Source organism: Rhinoraja longicauda, chromosome 11 (assembly GCF_053455715.1).
Source record: "Rhinoraja longicauda isolate Sanriku21f chromosome 11, sRhiLon1.1, whole genome shotgun sequence".
NCBI lineage: Eukaryota > Metazoa > Chordata > Chondrichthyes > Rajiformes > Arhynchobatidae > Rhinoraja > Rhinoraja longicauda.
The window spans coordinates 52,789,880-52,812,631 of NC_135963.1; the positions used below are offsets into that span (position 1 = coordinate 52,789,880).

Genomic DNA, 22,752 nt, shown 5'->3' on the forward strand with positions numbered 1-22,752 from the left:
ACTTTAGGCGATTTTAAGGCGACTGCCGGTGACTAGGCTGTCGCCGACAGTTCGCCGGGTGTCGCGGGCATGATCGTGAGGAGTCTTCCAAGAATCGTAGTGGATCTCAGTGCGTCGCTGAGAAAATCATCCGGAGTGAAATTTCTCTGCGAAAGCTGGCTTGTCGCCAGGTATCGTTGCTTATTGCAGGCGCTGCCGCATGCTGTCCCCAGGTTTGCTAGGTTCTCTTAGATGCATTTAGAAGCACATAATATTAAAATAAGTAGTCATTTCAAAATACCATAGAATGCTTGTGTTTAACCAATTTATTTACCGTCGGGACATTTGACAGGTAGATTGGAGGCGACAGTTTGACGGTCAGGTAAACGTGGGAATTTTGCGATGTTTATGGCCATCAGCCATTACATTTAAAGTGGGCACCCAACCCAGATATGCAACCCAGAAACCAGATATGCATCTGCTGTACATTTTCAAAGAATGTCCACACACTTTTCACAAAAATCCATTTAACCACTTTTTTTTTTCTTTTTTTTAATACAGCTATTAGTAAACTGGAAGTAAATCCAGTTTATGCCTTGTTACAGTGATGCTTGGTTTTTAAGTAACCCATACAAGATGTTATAGTTCAAAACTCTCAATATCACAGTCTGTCCTGTTCACTCACCTGCCAGCCACGCCCATCACGTTAAGCCAACTCCCCTCACCTGTTCACTCACCTGCTCCAGATCACCAATCAAGCCAGCATATAAACCCTTCCCGCACACACACTCTTTGCCAGATTGTTCTTAGCCCTCATGCAAGACTCTCCAGCATTCTCTCTCGGACTGATGTCCCGTTGCCGACCCTGCCTGCTCCCGACCTTCATGCCTCGTCGTAGCCCTGGTGAACGCCTCCGTCTTCTGTCCCCGACCACGAGCAGGTAGAAATAAAGCTCATTCTAAAACTACTTCCTTCGTTCCGTGTGCTGCATTTGGGTCAACCTGCGGTCCGTTACACTCAAGTACTTACCGACTTGTCAGTGATTTCAGCGAAAATTAGGTTGCCGGAGAAGCACCAAGGGATAGACAGAGTTAACATCCCCAACTACCTTGGCCTTAACATCTCTGATGATCTGTCGTGGGCTTAGCACTCCAATGTTATCACAAGGAAGGTGGTCCAGGGCCCCAACTTTCTAAGAGGTTTTAGGAGATTCAGTGTGTCTTCCACAGATGTACTGTAGAATCTATCCAGTCTGGTTTATCATGGCCTGACATGTCAATTCCAATGCAAGATGCAGAGATTAAATTTACACAAAATGCAGGATTAACGCAGCAGGTGAGGCAATATATCTGGAGAACATGGGAAAGTGATGTTTCAGGTTGGGATCTTTCTTTAGACTGTTTGCACTAGGGAAGAGAGGTGGTGGGACTTAGCCTAGTCCATCACAGTGTAAGAAAATAACTGCAGATGCTGGTACAAATCGAAGGTATTTAAACTGCAGTTCCTCCTCCATTGTCAGAGTGAGGCCCACCGGAAACTGGAGGAACAGCACCTCATATTTCGCTTGGGCAACTTGCAGCCCAGCGGTATGAACATTGACTTCTCTAACTTTAGATAGTTCCTCTGTCCCTCTCTTCCCCTCCCCCTCCCCCTCCCAGTTCTCTATCATCCTGTCTCCACCTATATCCTTCCTTTGTCCCGCCCCCCTGACATCAGTTTGAAGAAGGGTCTCGACCCGAAACGTCACCAATTCCTTCTCTCCTGAGATGCTGCCTGACCTGCTGAGTTACTCCGGCATTTTGTGAAATAAATACCAGTCCATCACAGGCACAGATTTCCCCTACATTGTAAGCATGAAGTGCTGCCTCAAGAAGGTGGCATCTATCATCAAGGATCCCCACCATCTGGGCAATGGTCATGTAATGGCAGTTTCTATACTTTCTCAAGGTCCAACCTCGATAGCCATTACTGCTCGGAGATGGGGTGGAGATATAGCTTACGCACACTCCGTACATTTCAGATAGCAAAAACGAGTCTTCCAAACGCAGTTTCTTGATTAATTTGTCTTTATGAAAGTAGCACAAATCAAAAGAGTAATTCATAACTTTTTGTTGTAATCAACTGCTTCCCCTTCAAACAACACAGTTGTTACCGTGTGGTCGTTACTGTGTGTTGCATTGTGGGTGGCGTGTGGTGTGGTAAACAAATCTTTTCTCTCCATCCTCGGAGACTAAAAATGAACCCCCCCCCCCAATGTCCATGGTTACGCTAACTCCCCAGATGTAGACACTCCCCATTACGTATCAAATCACACCCACAAGCATGTAAAAAGACAGAGACTAGCAATATCAAACATGGCCATAATACAATGACAGTAACTAACGGCCTTTGGCCAATGACAGTAACTAATGGCCAATGACAGTAACTAATGGCCAATGACAGTAACTAATGGCCAATGACAGTAAAAATGGCCTTTCTTTAAATCTGACAATGTGCAGTCTAACCGCATGTGATATTTTTTCTATTACAAATCTCAAATTGTGGAGTACAGAAGCAAATAAATAATTGATGGGTCTTTGTCCCAAACATTATGGAGGGCACTGTATCTGCAATTTAACCTCCAAATCACTATATTCCTAACCTCTCCAATATTTTTTAATCCAGTTGACTAGTTCAACTCCAGTGAATGGTGGAATATGAGTATGAACACGAGTCTAACCTTATCTTTTGAAGCTTCAACATCTTTTACAGGCTGATTCAAAGCGACAGACTACCAAAAGCAAAGAAAAAAATCTGTAGTTACTGAAGAACAAAAGTAAATACAAAAACTGGAAGCAATGTTTAGTAGGTTTGACAACATCTCTGGAAAGAGAAACTGAAATTTCAAGTCCAGGCCCCTTCAAACTGTTCATCTTTCTACAGATGTCAGACCAACATATTGTCAAGTGGGTCCAGTCATTGTAATTGGTGATGGCCAATGAAGAAACAAATGGACAATTTCTTGGCAAATGTGTTACATTAATAAAGCACAGTACCAATCTGAGCAGCCAGGCAGCTTGCAAACACCTTCGGTGCAGATTTGATGATACTTTTACCAGCATCCCTCCTTTATCAAGGGATATATCTGCTTTTCAGCGAATTTGATGAACTCCCTCCGAGAAAGGAATGAACTGTTGCCTTGGACCACAAAGGTTGAGTCTTGACCTCATTTATAGTGTTGAAGAGGTGCTTCAGTACACGCAGTGCCTCTGCATAGAAATTTCCGATGCGGCCACAATATTGACCTAACAATTTGCACGTAAGCAAAGACGAGTCTAATCTGGTGAAAGTGCCTCCTCAGCAGTGTAACGTCAGAGTAGATTAATGGGCCATATAATGGAAGGAGATATCAATGGGGATATAGAGTGAATCTTAATCTACCCACTGTTGCAAAGTTTCTGTTGTGCCACAAAACAAGGTTAAAATACCAAATGCCAGAGAAAGTTATTATAACCGTCTTTGACATCAAGGAGCCAGATGAAACTTACAAATGTGATAAGAAGGAAGCTCTGCAGAGATATCTTGAGCAAATGTTGGTTATGGAGTGATATACTATGGAAACAGGCCCTTCGGCCCAACATACCCAAACCAGCCAATGTGTCCTAACTACACTAGTCCCACATCCCTCCAAAACAGCCCTATCCATGTACCTGTCTAACTGTTTCTTAAACATTGCAATAGTCCCTGCCTCAACTACCTTCTCTGGTAGTTTGTTGCATGCACCCACCACCCCTATGAGTGAAAATGTTACCTCTCAAATTCCTTTAAAATCTTTTTTCCTTCAACTTTAACCTATGTCCTCTGGTCCTTAATTTCCCCTGCTCTGGCAAGAGTCTGTGCAGCTGGCCGATCTAGACTTTATACACTCCATAAGATCACCCCTCGCCAGCCTGTTTGACCACCCAATCTATCTGCAACTCCACCTTCAAGGAACTATGTTCCTGCACTCCTATCACCCTCTGCTCAATAGCATTCTCCAGAGCCCTACCGTTCACTGTGTACGTCCTGCCCATGTTAGATTTCCCAAAATGCAACACCTCACATTTCTCCATTCAATACCATCAACCATTCGTCAGTCTATCTGGCCAACCAATCAAGATCCTGCTGTAATTTTTCACAACCATCTTCTCTATCTGCAATGCCACCCACTTTTGTATCAATGTGCAAACTTGCTAATCTTGCCATCTACATTCTCATTCAAATCATTGATATGGATGACAAACAGTAACGGCCCCAACACCAAACCCGGAGGCACATCACTAATTATAATAATATTCCTTTATTCATCCCACACCGGGGAAATTTACAGTGGTACAGCAGCAAAGTGGATAGCAAGAGATCATTCATTATAAATAAAAGATACATAAATTTTCATCAGTTTTCTGTGTGCTCTTAGCTGTTACTGTTGACTCGTCTGCTGGGAGCAGTGCTGGTTGTGCAGTCTCACAGCAGCGGGAAGGAAGGACCTATATCTCTCCTTCCACGCACTTGGGGTGAAGGAGTCTGTTACTGAAGGATCTACTCAGTGACAGGGCTCTAGTCTGAGAAGCAACCATCGCCCTCTGCTTCCTTTCATGAAGCCAACTTGCTTTCCATTCAGCTATCCTTGGAATGTGGAACCTTGTCGAATGCTTTGCTGAAGTCCATGTCCATGAAGTCCATGAAGTACAACATCTACAGCTCTGTCCTCATCGACCTTTTTGGTCACATCTTCAAACCGCTCAGATTCATGAGACATAATTTCCCATGTACAAAACCATGCTGACCATCCCTGATCAGCCTTTGTCCATCTAAATGCATGAATTTCCCATCTCTCAGAATACTCTAGTAATTTTCCAATTACAGATGTTAAGCTCACTGCCCTATAGTTCCCAGTATTTTCCCTGCAGCTCTTCTCGAAACGAGGCACAATATTTGCCACAATATTGAACCAGGGCTCCTGCAATTTCCTCTCTAGTTTCCCGCAATGTCCTTGGATATATCTGATCAGGCCCTGGAGATTTGTCTACCTTCATATATGATAATACCTTCAGCACCTCTTTGACCGTAATACTGACGCTTTCAAGACACTTCCATTGACTGCCCCAAGTTCCTCCGTCCTCCTGTCTTTCTCCTTGGTAAAAACAGGAGAAATACTCATTGAGGACCTTGCCCTTCTCCTGTGGCTCCACACAGAGTTGACCATTTTGATTCCTGAGGGGTTCCACTCTCTCTCTGGTTACATTTTTTCTTCATGTGTTTATAGAATCTCTTGGGACTGTCCTTAATGCTATCTGTCAGAGCTACTGTATCTCCTGGCCCCTCTTTGCCCTTCTGATTTCCTTTTTTAGTTTGCTCCTTTGTTCCAGAAACACTTCAAGGGATAAACTTGATCCCAGCTGCATATACCTGTCCCATGCGTCCTTCTTAGTATTGACCAATGCCCCAATTTACCTCTTCATCCAAGCTTCTTTACGTTTGCCTGCCTTGCCCTTCACTTTAGCAGAGACTGCACATCCTGAGCTCTTATTAGCACACTGTAGCGACCATAGAGAATGGTCCAGGTCGTCGAACCCTCGGATTGGCCAGCGAGGTCACGTGGGAACGCGACCATGAGGATTGGTCCAGCAAACGACATCGCTGATTGGCCAGCGATGTCAGGTGCGCGTTTGGCGCCCGATTTAGCGAGTTCGGCGAAGTCTTCAAGGAAGACAGTAAGTTTATATTGGTTGTCCTGTAACTTGTTGTTTTGATTCTGTATTCGTGTATTGCGGCTGCAATAAACTTCGTCTACAACTAGCAAGTTTCGGACTCGCCATATTGGTGACCCCGAACGTGATCTGGACGATCACCAACTGAGCAGGAACCCGACGCCTCGTTGACGATGACCGAGCAGGGCACACCGGAGTCAAGCGCGGCAGGCGTTCATCTTCCGTTATTTTGGACGTACGCACCGCAAGCTTGGTTTATCCACGCCGAGGCTCAATTCCACATAAAGAAGGTGTCGGACGATTCCACGAAGTACTTCTACCTCGTCAGCGCTCTATCGCCGGACACAACCAAGCACATGATGCGGTTTATCATAAATTCACCTGCGGAAGACAAATACGAAACCATGAAGAAGGCATTACTGCGAACCTTCGGGTTAAATAAGCATGGTGGTGCGGCAAAACTTCTGCACCTACCGGAGCTTGGAGACCAACTGCCTTCCGTCCGCATGGCTGAAATGATGGTGCTAGCCGGTGAGCATACGGATTGCCCGATGTTTGAACAGGCATTCCGCGAGAAACTTCCCGAGGATGTCCGACTGCTGCTTACGGATTGTTCTTTTAAGGACCCCGAAGCATATGCAGCGAAAGCGGACGCGCTCATAGCGGGAAAAAACAAGGCAAGTGATTCCATCAACAAAGTCTCGACATCGGTGACCACGCCACAGCGACGGAAAGATGGCGCCACGTCTCCCGCCAATTCCCCGAAAGCCCGCCAAAAAGATCCGCACAAGCGCGGCTGGTGCTATTATCACCTACGATGGGGTAACGAATCCCGCAACTGTCGTTTGCCTTGTACCTTCGCGGGAAATGCCTCGGCCGATCGTACATAGGGGCAGTTACGATTGGCCAGAACCGGCGCCTCTATGTCCATGATCGATTCACGGACACAGAATTTTTGGTAGACACCGGAGCCATCGTCAGCATAGTGCCGCCGACCGACCTCGAAACCAGATCGGGTAAGACAAGTCCCACCCTCATCGCGGTTAACGGCAGCCCAATTCGCACTTTCGGCACACGGAAGATGTCCCTTGCTTTAGGCCTCCGCACGTACGAATGGCCATTCATCATAGCCGACGTCAAACAAGCGATCCTGGGCGCAGATTTTCTCTGGGCTTTTTCACTGGTTCCTGATGTCCGCGGTAACGACCTCCGACCCGCTGCTGAAGACGAGCACGTCGCTCCGGCAATCGCCTCCTCGCCCAGCCCTACTGTCCAGGCCGTCGTCGCGGCCCCCGACTCGTATGCTGCGATTCTGGCAGAGTTCCCAGAGCTGCTCGTCCAACGTTTTGACGCACCTTCAGCTAAGCACGGTGTGGTCCATCACATCCGCACTGAAGGCCCTCCCGTTTTCGCTCGGGCCAGGAGACTACCGCCAGACAAACTGGTGGTGGCACGGGCGGAGTTCAGGAAGATGGAGGAAATGGGAATTGTTCGTCAGTCTGACAGCCCGTGGGCCTCGCCGTTACACATGGTCTCCAAGGCATCTGGGGGGTGGAGGCCATGTGGCGATTATCGGCGTCTCAATGCTGTCACCAAGGCTGATCGCTACCCCATACCGCACCTACAGGACTTTTCATCTGGACTGGAAGGAGCGGTGGTGTTTTCCAAAATCGATTTGGTGCGAGGATACCATCAGATTCCGGTGCGACCGGAGGACATACAAAAAACTGCAACTATTACTCCGTTCGGGTTGTTTGAATGGTTGCGTATGCCTTTCGGTTTAAAGAACGCGGCACAGGCTTTCCAGCGACTGATGGACCGCGTGGGCAGGGGTTTACCCTTTGTGTTTATTTATTTAGACGATATCCTGGTAGCCAGCCCCTCAGTGCAAGAACACCAGGCCCATTTGCGGACCGTGTTCCAGCGGCTCCAAGACCACGGGCTCATTATTCAACCCTCCAAATGTCAATTCGGCCTGCCTGCTCTCGATTTTCTAGGTCACAGAATTACCCCTGCCGGCGCTGTCCCTTTGCCAGAGAAGGTGGAGGCTATCCGGGCTTTCCCCAGGCCTACCACAGTAAAAGGGCTGCAGGAGTTCGTAGGCATGGTTAATTTCTACCATAGATTCGTTCCGGCAGCGGCGCGAGTCCTGCGCCCACTTTTCCAATGCCTTGCAGGTAATCCGGTGGAGTTGTTGTGGTCCCCGACCGCAGAGTCGGCTTTTACGGCAGCTAAGGCAGCCTTGGCAGACGCCACCATGCTGGTCCATCCGAGCCCCTCCGCCCCCACGGCCCTGATGGTTGACGCCTCTGACGTGGCGGTGGGCGGGGTTCTGGAGCAGCAGGTTGGTGGCCGTTGGCAGCCTTTGGCGTTTTTCAGCCGGCAACTAAATTCGGCCGAACTGAAATATAGCGCATTTGACCGAGAGCTTCTAGCTCTCCATTTAGCTGTCCGTCATTTCAGGTATTTCCTCGAGGGCCGCCCATTTGTGGCATTTACGGACCACAAGCCATTAACATTTGCTTTTTTGAAATTGTCTGACCCATGGTCGGCCCGCCAGCAGCGGCACCTGACTGCTATCTCAGAATTTACCACAGATGTCCGTCATATCGCGGGTAAGCTGAATGCCGTTGCTGACGCCCTGTCTAGACCTGCTTTTCCCCCTATTTCGGCGGTGGACTGCGAAGTGGATCCCCAGGAGCTCGCGGAGGCACAGCTCCTGGCGGATACCGTTTCGACGTACCAGTCCACCACTTCGGGATTGAAGTTGGCCCAGGTAGCTTGTGGGTCGGAGGGCACGAAAGTCTGGTGCGATGTTTCTCTTCCTCGCCCCAGGCCGGTAGTACCGCCCTCCCTTCAGCGCCGGGTTTTCGATGCCATTCATGGGCTGGCACACCCGTCCATCCGCTCCACCTCTGCCTTGGTGGCAGCGAGGTTTGTCTGGCATGGCCTGCGGAAACAGGTAGCGGGATGGGCACGTTCCTGCGTGCCCTGTCAGACCGCTAAGGTCCAGCGCCACGTCCAGCCCCCCGTACAGGATTTCGAAGTCCCGGCTTTTCGTTTTTTCCACATCCACGTGGATTTGGTCGGGCCTTTGCCTTCCTCCCGGGGCTACACCCACCTCCTCACGGTGGTGGATCGGTTCACCCGGTGGCCAGAGACTTTCCCATTGTGTGATATCTCGTCAGCGTCTTGTGCTAGGACTTTGGCCCTTCACTGGGTAGCTCGTTTCGGGGTCCCGGCAGTTATTACAACTGACAGAGGACCACAGTTCACTTCGTCCCTCTGGGCCGCGCTGGCGGAACTGTACGGGTCCAAATTACAACCCACAACTGCATATCACCCGCAGGCAAATGGACTCGTAGAAAGGTTCCACCGCCAACTTAAGGCGTCCCTCTGTGCAAGGCTTGAAGGCCCAGACTGGGTAGACCAACTCCCTTGGGTTCTGTTGGGCATCCGGACGGCTCCTAAGCCAGATCTCGGTGCGTCGTCCGCAGAGCTGGTATATGGCTCGACCCTTCGAGTACCTGGAGATCTGTTTCCGGACACTTCAGCCCTGCTCCCTACAGTCCCATCAGCGTTAGCAGCTCTCCGGGAACGGGTGGGCTCCCTGGCTCCAGTGCCGACTTCACGTCATGGGTGTCCCATGGTACATGAACCGTCTTCCCTGAAGGACTGTGAGTTTGTTTTTTTGCGTAAAGATGCCCATCGCGCCCCGTTGCAGAGGGTCTATCAAGGGCCGTTTCGGGTTTTACGTAAGGGAACGGCTACTTTCACCTTAGACATGGGCGGCAAGAGTGAACTCGTCTCGGTGTCCCGGCTCAAACCTGCCCATTTGGACCCAGATCAACCAGTCCTGGTCGGTCAAACCCCTAGAAGAGGCCGACCTCCGTTAGTTCCGCCCAGTCCACAAACCCCCATTCCGACAGTTCCTCCGGGACCTCCAGTTTCGGCAGTTCCCCTAGGACCCCCCGTTTCGGTAGTTCCTCCAGGACCCCCCGTTCCGGTAGTTCCTCCAGAACCTCCCGTTCCGGCTGTTCCACCAAGTCCGGAACCTCCGGCTCCTGTGGTTCAGGCTGTCCCTCTCCGTACTCGTTATGGTCGCGAAATCCGGCTCCCTGCTAGGTTCCGCACCTCGGGTTCTGGGGGGGGTCATGTAGCGACCATAGAGAATGGTCCAGGTCGTCGAACCCTCGGATTGGCCAGCGAGGTCACGTGGGAACGCGACCATGAGGATTGGTCCAGCAAACGACATCGCTGATTGGCCAGCGATGTCAGGTGCGCGTTTGGCGCCCGATTTAGCCAGTTCGGCGAAGTCTTCAAGGAAGACAGTAAGTTTATATTGGTTGTCCTGTAACTTGTTGTTTTGATTCTGTATTCGTGTATTGCGGCTGCAATAAACTTCGTCTACAACTAGCAAGTTTCGGACTCGCCATAACACCTTTAAAAACATTCCCCTTGGCTGATCTTCCTTTCCCCTCGAACAACCTGCTCCAATCAACTTGAGTGAGACCTTCTCTCATACCCTCAAAGTTGGCCTTGCCTAATTTAGCATTTTAACACGTGTCCTCTCTGTCGCTATCCATAACCATCTTAAATCTAATTGAACAGTGCTCACAGGTCCCAAAAGGCTCCTCTAAGAACACTTCATTCACTTGCCCGCCCCCATTTCCCAAGACTAGATGAAGTGTTGACATTTCACGTGTGGGAGCCTCTACATATTGCTGGAGAAAACTCTCCTGAACACTTGAGGAATTGCACCCCATTTAAACATTTCACACATGGATTTTCCCAGTCAATATTGGGAAAGTTAAAATCCTTTACTACAATCACCTTATTTGACCTGCAGCTATCTGCAATCTCCTGGCATATTTGTTCCTATTTCCGTTAACTATTCGTGGTCTGTAGCCCACGCCCAACAAGGTGATCATCCCTTTCTTGTTCCTTAGCTCCACCCATATAGCCTCACTAGATTAACTGTCCGTAATGTCACCTCTGACCACTAAACCGACATTCTCTTTAATCAATAACGCAACCCCCCCTGCTCTTTTACCCTCGACTGTCTCTCTTGAAGCACCTGTACCCTGGAACATTGAGCTGCCAGTCCTGCCCCTCTTTTAACCAGGCTTCAGTAATGGCTACAACGTCCCAGTCACAAGTACCTATCCGTGTCCTAAACTCATCTGCCTTACCCGTCAGGCCCCTTGCATTAAAATCCGTGCACTTTAAACCAACCTAACCTTCTGCGCTCTCCACCTTTCTCCTGCCTATTGTGTCCTCTATACTTTCCCTCACCACCCTCCATACCAACTTCTAACCTCTCATCTGTCTCTGTCCTGTATGAGATCCCACCCCCAGCCAAACTCACCCATGTCGCATTAGCGAACCTGCCTGCCAGGTATTGGTCTCCCTCCAGTTAAGGTGTTACCTGTCCCTTTTGTACGAATCACCCCTGCCCCAGACGTGATTCCAATGGTCTTGAAACCTGAATCCCTGCCCCCCTCCACCAACTCCCCAACCACGCATTTATCTCCCGTACCATGGCCTCACGAGCACGTGTCACTGGAAGCAATCCAGCGATCCTTACCCTGGAGGTCCTACTTTTCAGCCTTTTACCTGATTCCTATATTCAGAACCCTCCTTTTTCTTACCTATGTAATTTGTGCCAGCATTCACAATGATTCTGGATGCTCGCTTTCCCCTTTGAGGATGTCATGCAGCTACTCCAAGATGTCCTGTGCCCTGGCACCAGGGAGGCATCACACCATCCGAGATGTGACTGACTTGTTGAAAGTAAATGTGCTTTCATCAACAAAGCCTACAATATTTTTAAAACTTGCCATTCACCCTGTTTTCCTGTTCTATCAAATATCTTATATGCCCATCCTCTTGCTTTCTAATTGAAGCTACCTGTTTTTACAATGAATTTGTACCTCAACACATGAATTGTTGGATAACTGCAAAAGAAACACAGGAACATTTCGATCTCCTGATCTAAAGGGTTTATGTCAACATTCATCTCTGCACTTGTAAGCAGAGTTCAGAGTCCAATTTGATATCGTGCCTTTCTGGAATATGCCTATACTGTAAACATTTAACTAAGTTGTCAGTGATTTCATCAGTTTGATTGTATAACTTTGTTATCTTTCACATAACACAAGTACGGGAAACGGTTCTTCTTACCAAAATATGTGAATGTGCAATCGGTGTGTCAATATGAAATCGATTTTGCAAAGAATTATTCATTAAATGCAAACTAACAGCAAAGTGTACGTTTCATTCATTTTGATCCTCCAGAGAGAAGAGTGAATTCCTAAAAAGTGAAATCAGCTGAATTATTCTGAAGAAATGAAACTTGCTTCAATAATTTCTGTATCCATCATTCTAAGTTGTGCAAAATGTCAAGGTGAGTAGAGCATTGGGAGAATATTTCATGAAACATCAGTTACTGTATTAAGTTATTTTAATGGCCTTTGCAGATGGCTTAAAGCTGTGCGGCAACAATCAGGTTCAGGAACAGCTGCCTTCCTGCAACTATCAGGGTCTTGAATCCATCGACATGACCTTAATCCTATCACAACAAAATCTTGCATACCATGGACTTGTCTTTTTTTTTCCTAATTATGTCTTGCATGCTTGTCTTTGCACAGATTTTTATTTTTATTTTCATGCAGATTTTGTGTAATATATGTATAGATTTAATGTAATTCATGTGTTGATCTGACTCTTTGTGCCTGTAATTCTGCTGCAAGCAAGATTTTCCATTGTGCCTGCACCTTGCCGTACTTGTGCCTATGATAATAAACATGACTTTTTATTAGGTATACCTGTTTGGCAATGTCCGATAGTGATCAGATGAAGGTGAGTTTAGTTTAGTTTGCAGATACAGCACGGAAACAGGCCGTTTGGCCCATCAAGTCCGCACCACCCAGCTATCCCAGCACATTAACACTACTCTACATACATGAGGGACAGTTTAAGTTAATACCAAGCCAATTAACCAACAAACCTATCTGTCTTTGGAGTGTGGAAGGAAGCTGAAAACATAGAAACATAGAAATATAGAAAATAGGTGCAGGAGGAGGCCATTCGGCCCTTCGAGCCAGCACCGCCATTCATTGTGATCATGGCTGATCGTCCCCAATCAATACCCCGTGCCTGCCTTCTCCCTATATCCCTTGATTCCACTAGTCCTTAGAGCTCTATCTAACTCTCTTAAATCCATCCAGTGATTTGACTTCCAATGCCATCTGTGGCAATGAATTCCAAAAATTCACAACTCTCTGGCTGAAAAAGTTTTTTCTCACCTCACTTTTAAATGGCTCCCCTTTATTCTAAGACTGTGGCCCCTGGTTCTGGACTCCCCCAACATTGGGAACATTTTTGCTGCATCTATTTTGTCCAGTCATTTTATAATTTTATATGTTTCTATAAGATCCCCTCTCATCCTTCTAAACTCCAGTGAATCCAAACCTAGTCTTTTCAATCTTTCCTCATATGACAGTCCTGCCATCCCAGGGATATAGGGGAAAACCCACGCAGGTCACAGGGAGAATGTACAAACTCTGTACAGTCAGCAGCTGTAGTCAGAATCAAACCTGGCTCTCTAGCGCTGTAAGGCAGTAGCTCTACCGCTACGCCACTGTGCCGCCCTTGAATCCATCCAAAGAGAAGCATCTATAATAATACTCAGACTGTTTTAATTTTCAAAATGGGTGATGTTACTAAATATTTGATCTGCCGCTTTAGCCAAATGAATCGGGCAATGAAATTGGAATGCATTAGCTCGTTTGTGTGTGCGTTTGGACAAACTCAGTCCTCAGTACTGATATCTGGTTCCACTGACTTGGTGTTAACAGTCTGCATAAAATAGTCTCAATTGTCTCTGAAAATAATCAGAGGCATCATTAATAATGAAATTGCTGGAAATTTTCCTGTTTTAAATGACGAGGGGTGAAGATTAACTTAATTTTATGAGGGGGGAAAGCAAGTTAGGGATTCTTAATATGACAAAACACATCAATATAAATTTGACCAGAGGAATGAAGACCAAACTTAAAAGAAAATCTAGTTTTAAAAATGTTTTGCAACAATCTTGCAATAGAAATACTGGAGAATTTGAAATGCTGTTGGAAACTTGCCTGACTTAGCTGAATTGCCTGTTGGAAATGCTCAATGGGCTAAAATTCTTTCTTATCCTGGATATTTTTGTGCCTCCTTTTAAGAGTTTAAACTATTTGACAATTTATAAGCTACCAAGTCATAATTGCCCTCAGTGAATATGATGAAGGATAGGATTGAGTTGGAGGGGGGATTTGATGGGAATGTGGGGAGAAAAGGATACAGGGAAAGTCAGTGAGGAAATTCTGCTGATGAGCCAGCGTGGATGCAATGAGCCAAAAAGCCCTCTTTCTTTACTGTTAGGAATATAACCTCCTTCAAAGCATCCATCATCGTTCCTGTTCCAAGGAAACCAGTAACCTCCTGTTTAAATGACCACCGTCCTGTGGCACTGACATCAGTCATCATGAAGTGCTTCGAGCGACTAGTCAAAACTCACATCTGCTCCTCTCTCCCTGACACCTTGGACCCTCTTCAGTTTGCATATAGACCAAACAGGGCCACGGATGATGCCATCACCATGGCAATACATACTGCGCTCACCCACCTGGACAAAGTTACTATGGTGTTGCTGATACCTTCAGTTGAAAAGTACAACGTTTGCCTGCTACAGGTGCATTTACTGGGAACATACTGCTGGGGGCAGCTGGTGATTTGGTAGATGGCATGGTAGCAAATGTGAACAGGTGGAAGGGCAAAGAGGAAAGTATTGTAATTTGATGAAGCACCTTGATCAGCATGAGCAAGTTGGGCCGAATGGTCTGTTTCCCTGCTGCATGACGTTATGACATTTAATCTTTTTGGAAGAGTGTTTAACCAGCTCCCCGCAATGTTCAAAGCAAAAGTCGTCATCGGTCATGGGAGGTCATGATATTGATATCCTGCAGCCGAACTCCACATCTGTGTCCATTCCTTGGAAAAGTTCCTTCTGGCCGTTATACATCAAGGTGCATGGGAACAGGCCCTTCCGCCCACAATGCCTGTGAGAAACATGATGCCATGTTAAATTAATCTCCTCTGCCTGCACGCGATCCCTATCCCTTCATTCCCAGTATATCTAAAAGCCTCTTAAACGCTACTATCCACCACCTCCCTCGGCAGTGCATTCTAAGCACTCATGACCCTCTGTGTTGAAAAAAACTTGCCCTTCATATCTTCTTCAAACTTTGTCCTCTCACTTTAAGACTGCCCTCTCGTCTTTCACATTTCCACGATGGGAAATAGGTTCTGACTGTCTCTCATAATTTAATATACTTCTAACAGGTCTCCCCTCAGCCTCTGATGTGCCCGTGAAAACAATCCAAGTTTGTCCAACCTGCCCTTCTAGCTAATACCCTCTAATCCAGGCAGTGTTCCAGTATGGCCATGAAATATCAAATATTTAGCACATACATGTAAGATGTCTTGTAACTTGTCGCCTGCTGATTACTTGAGAAGTTACTGCCAAGCTCGGAAGATGAGAACTGATTTCTGATTTTGATAAAGTTTTACTACTTTATTTGGTTGTAGTGTAGATTATAGAATAAAGTTTTTCTCGTTACCCACCTTCTCTCTCCCTGTATCCTCGGTGTGATGACCTCACTGTAGGTCCTGTCCAGGAAGCTCGTGTTTTCCCAGATGGTCCTGAGGTCATCCAGCTGCTGTTCCAGTTCCCCAACGCGGTCCTTCACGACCTGCACCTGGACACAATTGCCACAGGTGCAGTGGTCAGAGGCACCAGCAGCAAAGATACTAGAGGAACAAAATAGACCACTCCACCCTAAAAACCGTAGTACGACAAGGCGCCATTTTAGTAGGCAGAAACTTGCAGAAACATTTAAAAAGAAGAATAACAAAAGTCTGAATTGCTAGATGAGATATATTCTGCATTTTAATGGTATAATCACACATACTTTTCCCCCACAACACTGATTACACTGCAAGAGGCATAACCAATGGCGGGTTTTCCCTACTAAAATGGTTCCTTTGCGTACTACACTTCAGTATAGGCGATTTCAACGGAGTGGTCCATCTTGTCCCTCTAGTATCTTTGACCAGCAGAGTCCGTGACGTCCCACATCCTGCAAAAATGTTGACCTATTCCCTGTCATGCTTTATTCTACCTCTTCCCCTTTTCCAGCTTTCTTCTCCCCGCCATCAATCAGTCTGAAGGCGGGTCTCAACCTGAAATGTTACCTATCCATGTTCTTCAGAGATGCTGCCTGACCCACTGAGTTACTCCAACACTTTGCGTCTTTTTTAATGTTTAATTTAATTGTAGTAACTGTTATAAAGTCATGGAGTCACACAGAATGGAAACAGGCCCTTTGGGCCAATTAGTCCATGCCTACCTGTCTATGCTGACCCAGTTTGCCTTTGTTTGAAGATAGACACAAAATGTAACTCAGCAGGTCAGACAGCATCTCTGGAGAGAAGGAATGGGTGACGTTTCAGGTCGAGACCCTTCTTCAGACTGTTTGACCGCTATAGCTCAAAACCTTTCCTATCCATGTATCTATCCAAATGTTTCTTAAATGTTGTTATTGTACCTGCCTCAACTACCTCCTGTGGCAGCTAGTTCCATGTACGCACCATCTTCTGAATGATTTTATACACCTCTATAAGATCACTTGTCAGCCTCCTGCGCTCCAAGGATTAAAGTCCTAGCCTGCCCAATCTTGATAGGAAGATGGCTGGCCAAAGGCCAGCAGTGCATGTGTCGTGCAGCATGTCACAGCTCAGAAGATGTTCCATAGTCTGGAGGTCCCATCCTCACTCACAGTCTGTCGCATCTTCAGTGTATCCCCACTTCAGCATGTTCCATTTGTTCCTCACCGTGCCTGTCTGCAGTCTGTTCAGACTGCGCCAGGTTCTCCATGGTTGGTCGGAACCTGGTGGGAGTTTCTCAGAGGGATCGATTGCCATGTGAATGTCTTCCGGAGATTTCTCTAGTCTCTCTTCCCAGAGTTTGAGCCTTCTGGACGATGCACTGCAGTCCAGGGGATGGACAGAAGAGAGGAAACTTCTGCGTGATTTCAAACGCTGAGGTAGCAAAGGGTGGTGATGTAGGGGGTGTCTTTCATCCCCTGATTGTCTTTGGCGTTCTTTTTGACTGGCTGGGATATCCAGGGATATAGGGGCCAGAGCAGGAACGTTCTTGTCACGGTCTCTGTCAGATTCTACAAGTATCTGCGAATCCTGCTACCACACCACACACTGTATCCATTGTTTACTCCGGGTGATCCGGTTTCATTCCACATTCTAAAAACGTGCAGGTTTCTAGGTTAATTGACCTTTAAAATTGTTCACTATTTCATGTGTAGTGAATGGGTGGTCATTGGATGGTGTGGACTCAGTGGGCTCAAGTATCCATACCCTCTCACTAAACTAAACGACAGATCATGAGGGGAATAGATAAAATAGATTAAAGGACAGCACGGTGGCGCAGCGGTAGAGTTGCAGCCTTACAGCGCTAGAGAGCCAGGTTTGATCCTGACTACAGGTGCTGTCTGTACAAAGTTTGTACGTTCTCCCCGTGACCTGCGTGGTTTTTATTCGTGATCTTCGGTTTCCTCCCACACTCCAAAAATGTAACAGGTTTGTAGGTTAATTGGCTTGGTGTAAATGTAAAAATAATTGTCCCTAGTCTGTGTAGGGTTGTTAATGAGCAAGGTCAGTGTGGACTTGATGGGCCAAAGTGCCTGTTTCTGCGCTGTATCTCTAAACTAAGCTAAAATAAAACTGAATGCAGAGTATACTCTTTTACCCAGAGTAGGGGAATGAAGAACCAGAGGACATAGGTTTAATGTGAGACACAAAATGCTGGAGTAACTCAACGGATCAGGCAGCATCCCTGTAGATAATAATAATAATAATAATATTCATTTATTGTCATTGCAACGAGTACAACGAAATTAAAAAATAGCCAATCCTGACGGTGCGTACAAACATATATGCAATAAATGCAAAAACAAATAAATACATAAATACAATTAAATACAATTATATTAAGTACAAGATTTTTTAACGGTGTTGCCTAGTGCAAAGGTAGTGTTCAGTTCTCGTATGGCCCTGGGGTAAAAACTGTTCTTAAGTCTGTTTGTTCGGGATTTGATCGACCTGAAACGTCGACCAGAGGGCAGATGAACAAACAGACGGTGGCCGGGGTGGGATGGATCTTTTATTATTTTGCCTGCTCTACTGAGGCAGCGTAGTCTGAACAGGTGCTCCAGGGAGGGCAGTGAGCAGCCGATGATCTTCTGGGCCGTCGTGATGACCCTCTGAAGGGCCTTCCTGTCCTTTTCTGAGCAGCTGGCATACCATGTGGTTATACAGTATGCCAGCACACTCTCGATGGAGCAGCGATAGAAGGACAACATGAGCTTCTCCTGCAGGTTGGTTTTCCTGAGGATCCTCAGGAAGTGGAGTCTCTGCTGTGCCTTCTTTACTGTGGTGATGGTGTTGGTAGACCAGGTAAGATCCTCTGCGATGTGCGTACCCAGGAACCTGAAAGCTGGTACCCTTTCCACACAGACCCCATTGATGTAGAGTGGGTCGTAATCTCCACTGGTTTTTCTAAAGTCAATTATAAGTTCCTTTGTTTTGGAGGAGTTCAGGACCAGATTGTTCACTGAACACCATACTGCCAGCCTTTGGATTTCATCCCTATAGGCTGTCTCATCACCTTCTGAGATGAGTCCAACCACAGTCGTGTCATCCGCGAACTTGATGATGGTGTTGGTGGGATGGGTGGGGGCGCAGTCGTGAGTGTAGAGGGAGTAAAGGATGGGGCTCAACACACAGCCCTGTGGTGAGCCGGTGCTCAGTGTAATGGTGGAGGAGAGGTGAGGGCCTATTTTGACGGTCTGGGGGCGGTTGGTCAGGAAGTCCTTGATCCATTGGCAGATGGTTTGGGAAAATCCAAGGTCGGAAAGTTTGGTGACCAGTCTGCTCGGGATGACCGTGTTAAAGGCAGAGCTGAAGTCGAGGAAGAGCATCCTCACATAGCTCCCCTGGTGTTCAAGGTGGGTCAGTGCAGTGTGAAGAGCAGTGTCGATGGCATCCCCTGTAGACCTATTTGCTCTGTAGGCAAACTGGTGTGGGTCGAAGGTGGGTGGGAGGCTGGCTTTGATGTGCTGCAGGACCAGTCTCTCGAAGCACTTTGTGATGACCGGTGTGAGTGCTACCGGACGGTAGTCGTTAAGACCGCTGATGACAGACTTTTTCGGCAGTGGGATGATTGTGGCGGACTTCAGGCAGGGAGGGATGGTGGATTTTAAAAGGGACAGGTTGAAGATTTTTGTGAAGACCTCAGATAATTGGTCTGCACATTCCCTCAGCACTCTGCCCGTCACACCATCGGGGCCTGCAGCTTTCCTGGGATTCACTGCTCTGAGCACGCGCTTAACATCATACTCCTGCACAATGAAGGTGTTGCTGTCAGGTGCTGGAGAGGGTGTTATGTCTGCCACTGTAGCTTTCACCTCGAAACGAGCAAAGAAACAGTTAAGTTCCTCTGCCAGCGAGGCGTCGCCGTCGGCAGTCGTGCGGTTGCTGGTCTTGTAGTTGGTGATGTGCTGGATGCCTTGCCATACCCGCCGTGGGTCATTGTTGGAAAAGTGGTCCTCAATCTTCCTCTTGTAGGACGCTTTGGCATCCTTGATGCCTCTCTTCAGGTTGGTTCTAGCAGCACTGTATAGAGCTCTATCACTAGACCTGAAGGCGGTGTTACGGTCCTTGAGGAGAGACCTGACATCCTTTGTCATCCAGGGTTTTTGATTGGGATACAACCGGATGCGTTTGTCGACGGTGACATTGTCAACACAGTTTTTGATGTAGCAAAGTACAGTTGATGTGTACTCCTCCAAGTCATGATCCTCAAAAATATCCCAGTTGGTCCTTTCGAAGCAATCCTGCAGCTGCGAGGAAGCTCCTTCATGCCATGTCTTAACAGTCTTTATGGTGACTGGAGCTTTCCTCCTGAGTGGGGTGTATGCTGGAGTTAGGAATATGGACAGGTGATCTGACTGCCCCAGGTGTGGTAGTGGTGCTGACCTGAAACCCTTCTTAATATTTGAGTAAACCTTGTCTAGTGTGTTTTTCCCCCTGGTAGCACATCTTATGTGTTGTTCAAGTTTCGGGAGAACTGACTTTAGGTCTGCATGGTTGAAGTCCCCGGCTATGATGTGGGCTGCTTCTGGATATGTGCTCTGTTGTGAGTTTATTGCACCGAGCAGGTAGCCTAAAGCTGTGCTAGCGTTAGCATTCGGTGGGATGTAGACTGCTGTTACTATAACCCCTGTAAATTCGCGAGGAAGGTAAAAAGACCTGCATTTAACTGTTAGGGACTCCAGATCAGGAGAACAGTGGCTATCTATGATTTGGATGTTAGTGCACCAGCTGTTGTGCACGTAAATGCATAACCCCCCCCCCCTTGCTCTTACCGGAGTCGATGTTTCTGTCCCAACGAAACGCTGTACGCCCGGCTAGCTCAATGGCTCCGTCTGGGATAAGTGGATGAAGCCATGTCTCTGTTACTAAGAGAATGCAACAGTCCTCCACGAGTTTGTTTGCTGATATCTGTAGTTTTAGTTCGTCCATTTTGTTGATGATGGATCTGGCGTTGGTGAGAAACATGCTGGGTAGCGGTGGTTTGTGTGGCTGTCTCTTTAGCTTGGCAAGTATACCGGACCGGCATCCTCGCTTTTGCTTCCTGTTTCTCCTCCGCCTGCGACGCCTGTTCGTGCCGACAACTATCCACGGAGCGCCCGGTGTCCTGGCTATCTCTTCCGGTATATTTCGCGGGTGTGGAAATTCGCGCACAAGGTCCCGATTGCACTGGAATCCTATGAACAGAAGATCCTTTCGGTTGTAGGTAGGATTTGCCTGATTTTCCTGATTTTCCTGACTAAATTTGACTAACAGACATAACACAGATAACACACATAAAACGCACCGAAAGGTGACTCAAAATGTCACTTCTCCACGATCTCCAGTGATGCTGCCTGACCCAGTGACTTACTCCAGCATTTTACACCTTGTATTGGTAACTAGAATCTTAGTCGGGCCACTTACTGTTGATCTTCTTACAAGTATAGGAGTAAAAATCAGTGACATAAATGATAGAAAAGCTCTTTGTGGTACTTGTGCGGGAAATTAAAAAAGGCAGCAGAGTTGGTTTTAAATTAAACTAGACTGACGTGGATCTCTACTGTGGGTCGGGCAACCCGCCCACAACTGACGATCCTGCGGGCCCGGCAACCCATGGTCCCGGTGCCAGACAGGGAATGTCCACCGGGGCCGTGGGCAAGCGAGGGGGGACAGGGAAAAGCCACTGACCTTGGCCCCGTGCCTCCAGCGCTGCAGCCAGAGCGAGCCGTGGACCCGAAGCCTCTCCTGCAGTTCAGCTACGAACGGCGGCGAGCGTCGGGGAACGGCGATGAATGGTAGCGAATAGCGGCATCGGCCATCTTGTTTGACCCTCTACCGCCGCCTCTGCCACCGCGCTGCAACATGGGAGGAAGGTCAGGCGCGGGGTATGCCGGGTCGGGCGCTGGTCCTCCCTCGGTGTGAGGCGGGGGAGCACATTTATTAAAGTTTATTAAGTAAATTGGTTTTAAAAAGTAACAAAAGATGATTTGTTGAGACCGCTAATGGGATACAACTAATGATGAGTAGGGTGGACCTAAAATTGTTGCGCTATCGTGTACCGTTTTCGCTGTATTTCCAGATGAAACTGGCACAAACAAACATAGAAACATAGAACATAGAAACATAGAAAATAGGTGCAGGAGTAGGCCATTCAGCCCTTCGAGCCTGCACCGCCATTCAATATGATCATGGCTGATCATCCAGCTCTGTAGCCTGTACCTGCCTTCTCTCCATACCCCCTAATCCCTTTAGCAAAAAGGGCCACATCTAACTCCCTCTTAAATATAGCCAATGAACTGGCCTCAACTACCTTCTGTGGCAGAGAATTCCACAGACTCACCACTCTCTGTGTGAAGAAATGTTTTCTCATCTCGGTCCTAAAAGACTTCCCCCTTATCCTTAAGCTGTGACCCCTGGTTCTGGACTCCCCCAACATCGGGAACAATCTTCCCGCATCTAGCCTCTCCAACCCCTTAAGAATTTTATATGTTTCTATAAGATCCCCCCTCAGTCTTCTAAATTCCAGCGAGTACAAGCCCAGTCTATCAAGTCTTTCCTCATATGAAAGTCCCGCCATCCCAGGGATCAATCTGGTGAACCTTCTCTGTACTCCCTCTAAGGCAAGAACGTCTTTCCTCAGGTTAGGAGACCAAAACTGCACACAATACTCCAGGTGCGGTCTCACCAAGGCCCTGTACAACTGCAGCAGAACCTCCCTGCTCCTAAACTCAAATCCTCTTGCTATGAATGCCAACATACCATTCGCTTTCTTCACTGCCTGCTGCACCTGCATGCTTGCTTTCAATGACTGGTGCACCACGACACCCAGGTCACGTTGCATCTCCCCTTCTCCCAATCAGTCACCATTCAGGTAATACTCTGCTTTCCTGTTCTTGCCGCCAAAGTGGATAACCTCACATTTATCCACATTATATTGCATCTGCCATGCATTTGCCCACTCGCCTAATCTATCCAAGTCACTCTGCAGCCTCCTAGCATCCTCCTCGCAGCTAACACTGCCACCCAGCTTCGTGTCATCCGCAAACTTAGAGATGTTGCATTCAATTCCCTCGTCCAAATCAATGTATATACACTGTAAATAACTGGGGTCCCAGTACTGAGCCTTGCGGTACCCCACTAGTCACTGCCTGCCATTCCGAAAAGGACCCGTTTATTCCTACTATTTGCTTCCTGTCCGCCAACCAATTTTCTATCCACCTCAACAATGGGACAACATATGGGACAAACATACAGGGGAACAAACATACGGGACAAACATACGGGAACAACATAC

The 22,752-nt window shown here is 47.4% G+C and overlaps 1 protein-coding gene across 2 annotated transcripts in view; it reads left to right on the top strand.

Annotated features, from left to right (window-relative positions):
* The first annotated feature begins 11,956 nt into the window (after window positions 1–11,956).
* The window catches only part of LOC144597928 (coagulation factor XIII B chain-like), a 37,456-nt gene continuing 26,660 nt past the window's right edge, over window positions 11,957–22,752 (top strand). Inside the window, exon 1 of one of the 2 annotated variants that reach the window (XM_078407740.1) lies at window positions 11,957–12,114. In XM_078407740.1, coding sequence (XP_078263866.1) covers window positions 12,057–12,114 — 58 coding nt within the window. In that variant the 5' untranslated portion in view covers window positions 11,957–12,056. The remainder of the gene's footprint in view (window positions 12,115–22,752) is intronic. The other variant, XM_078407742.1, reaches the window with a different exon arrangement.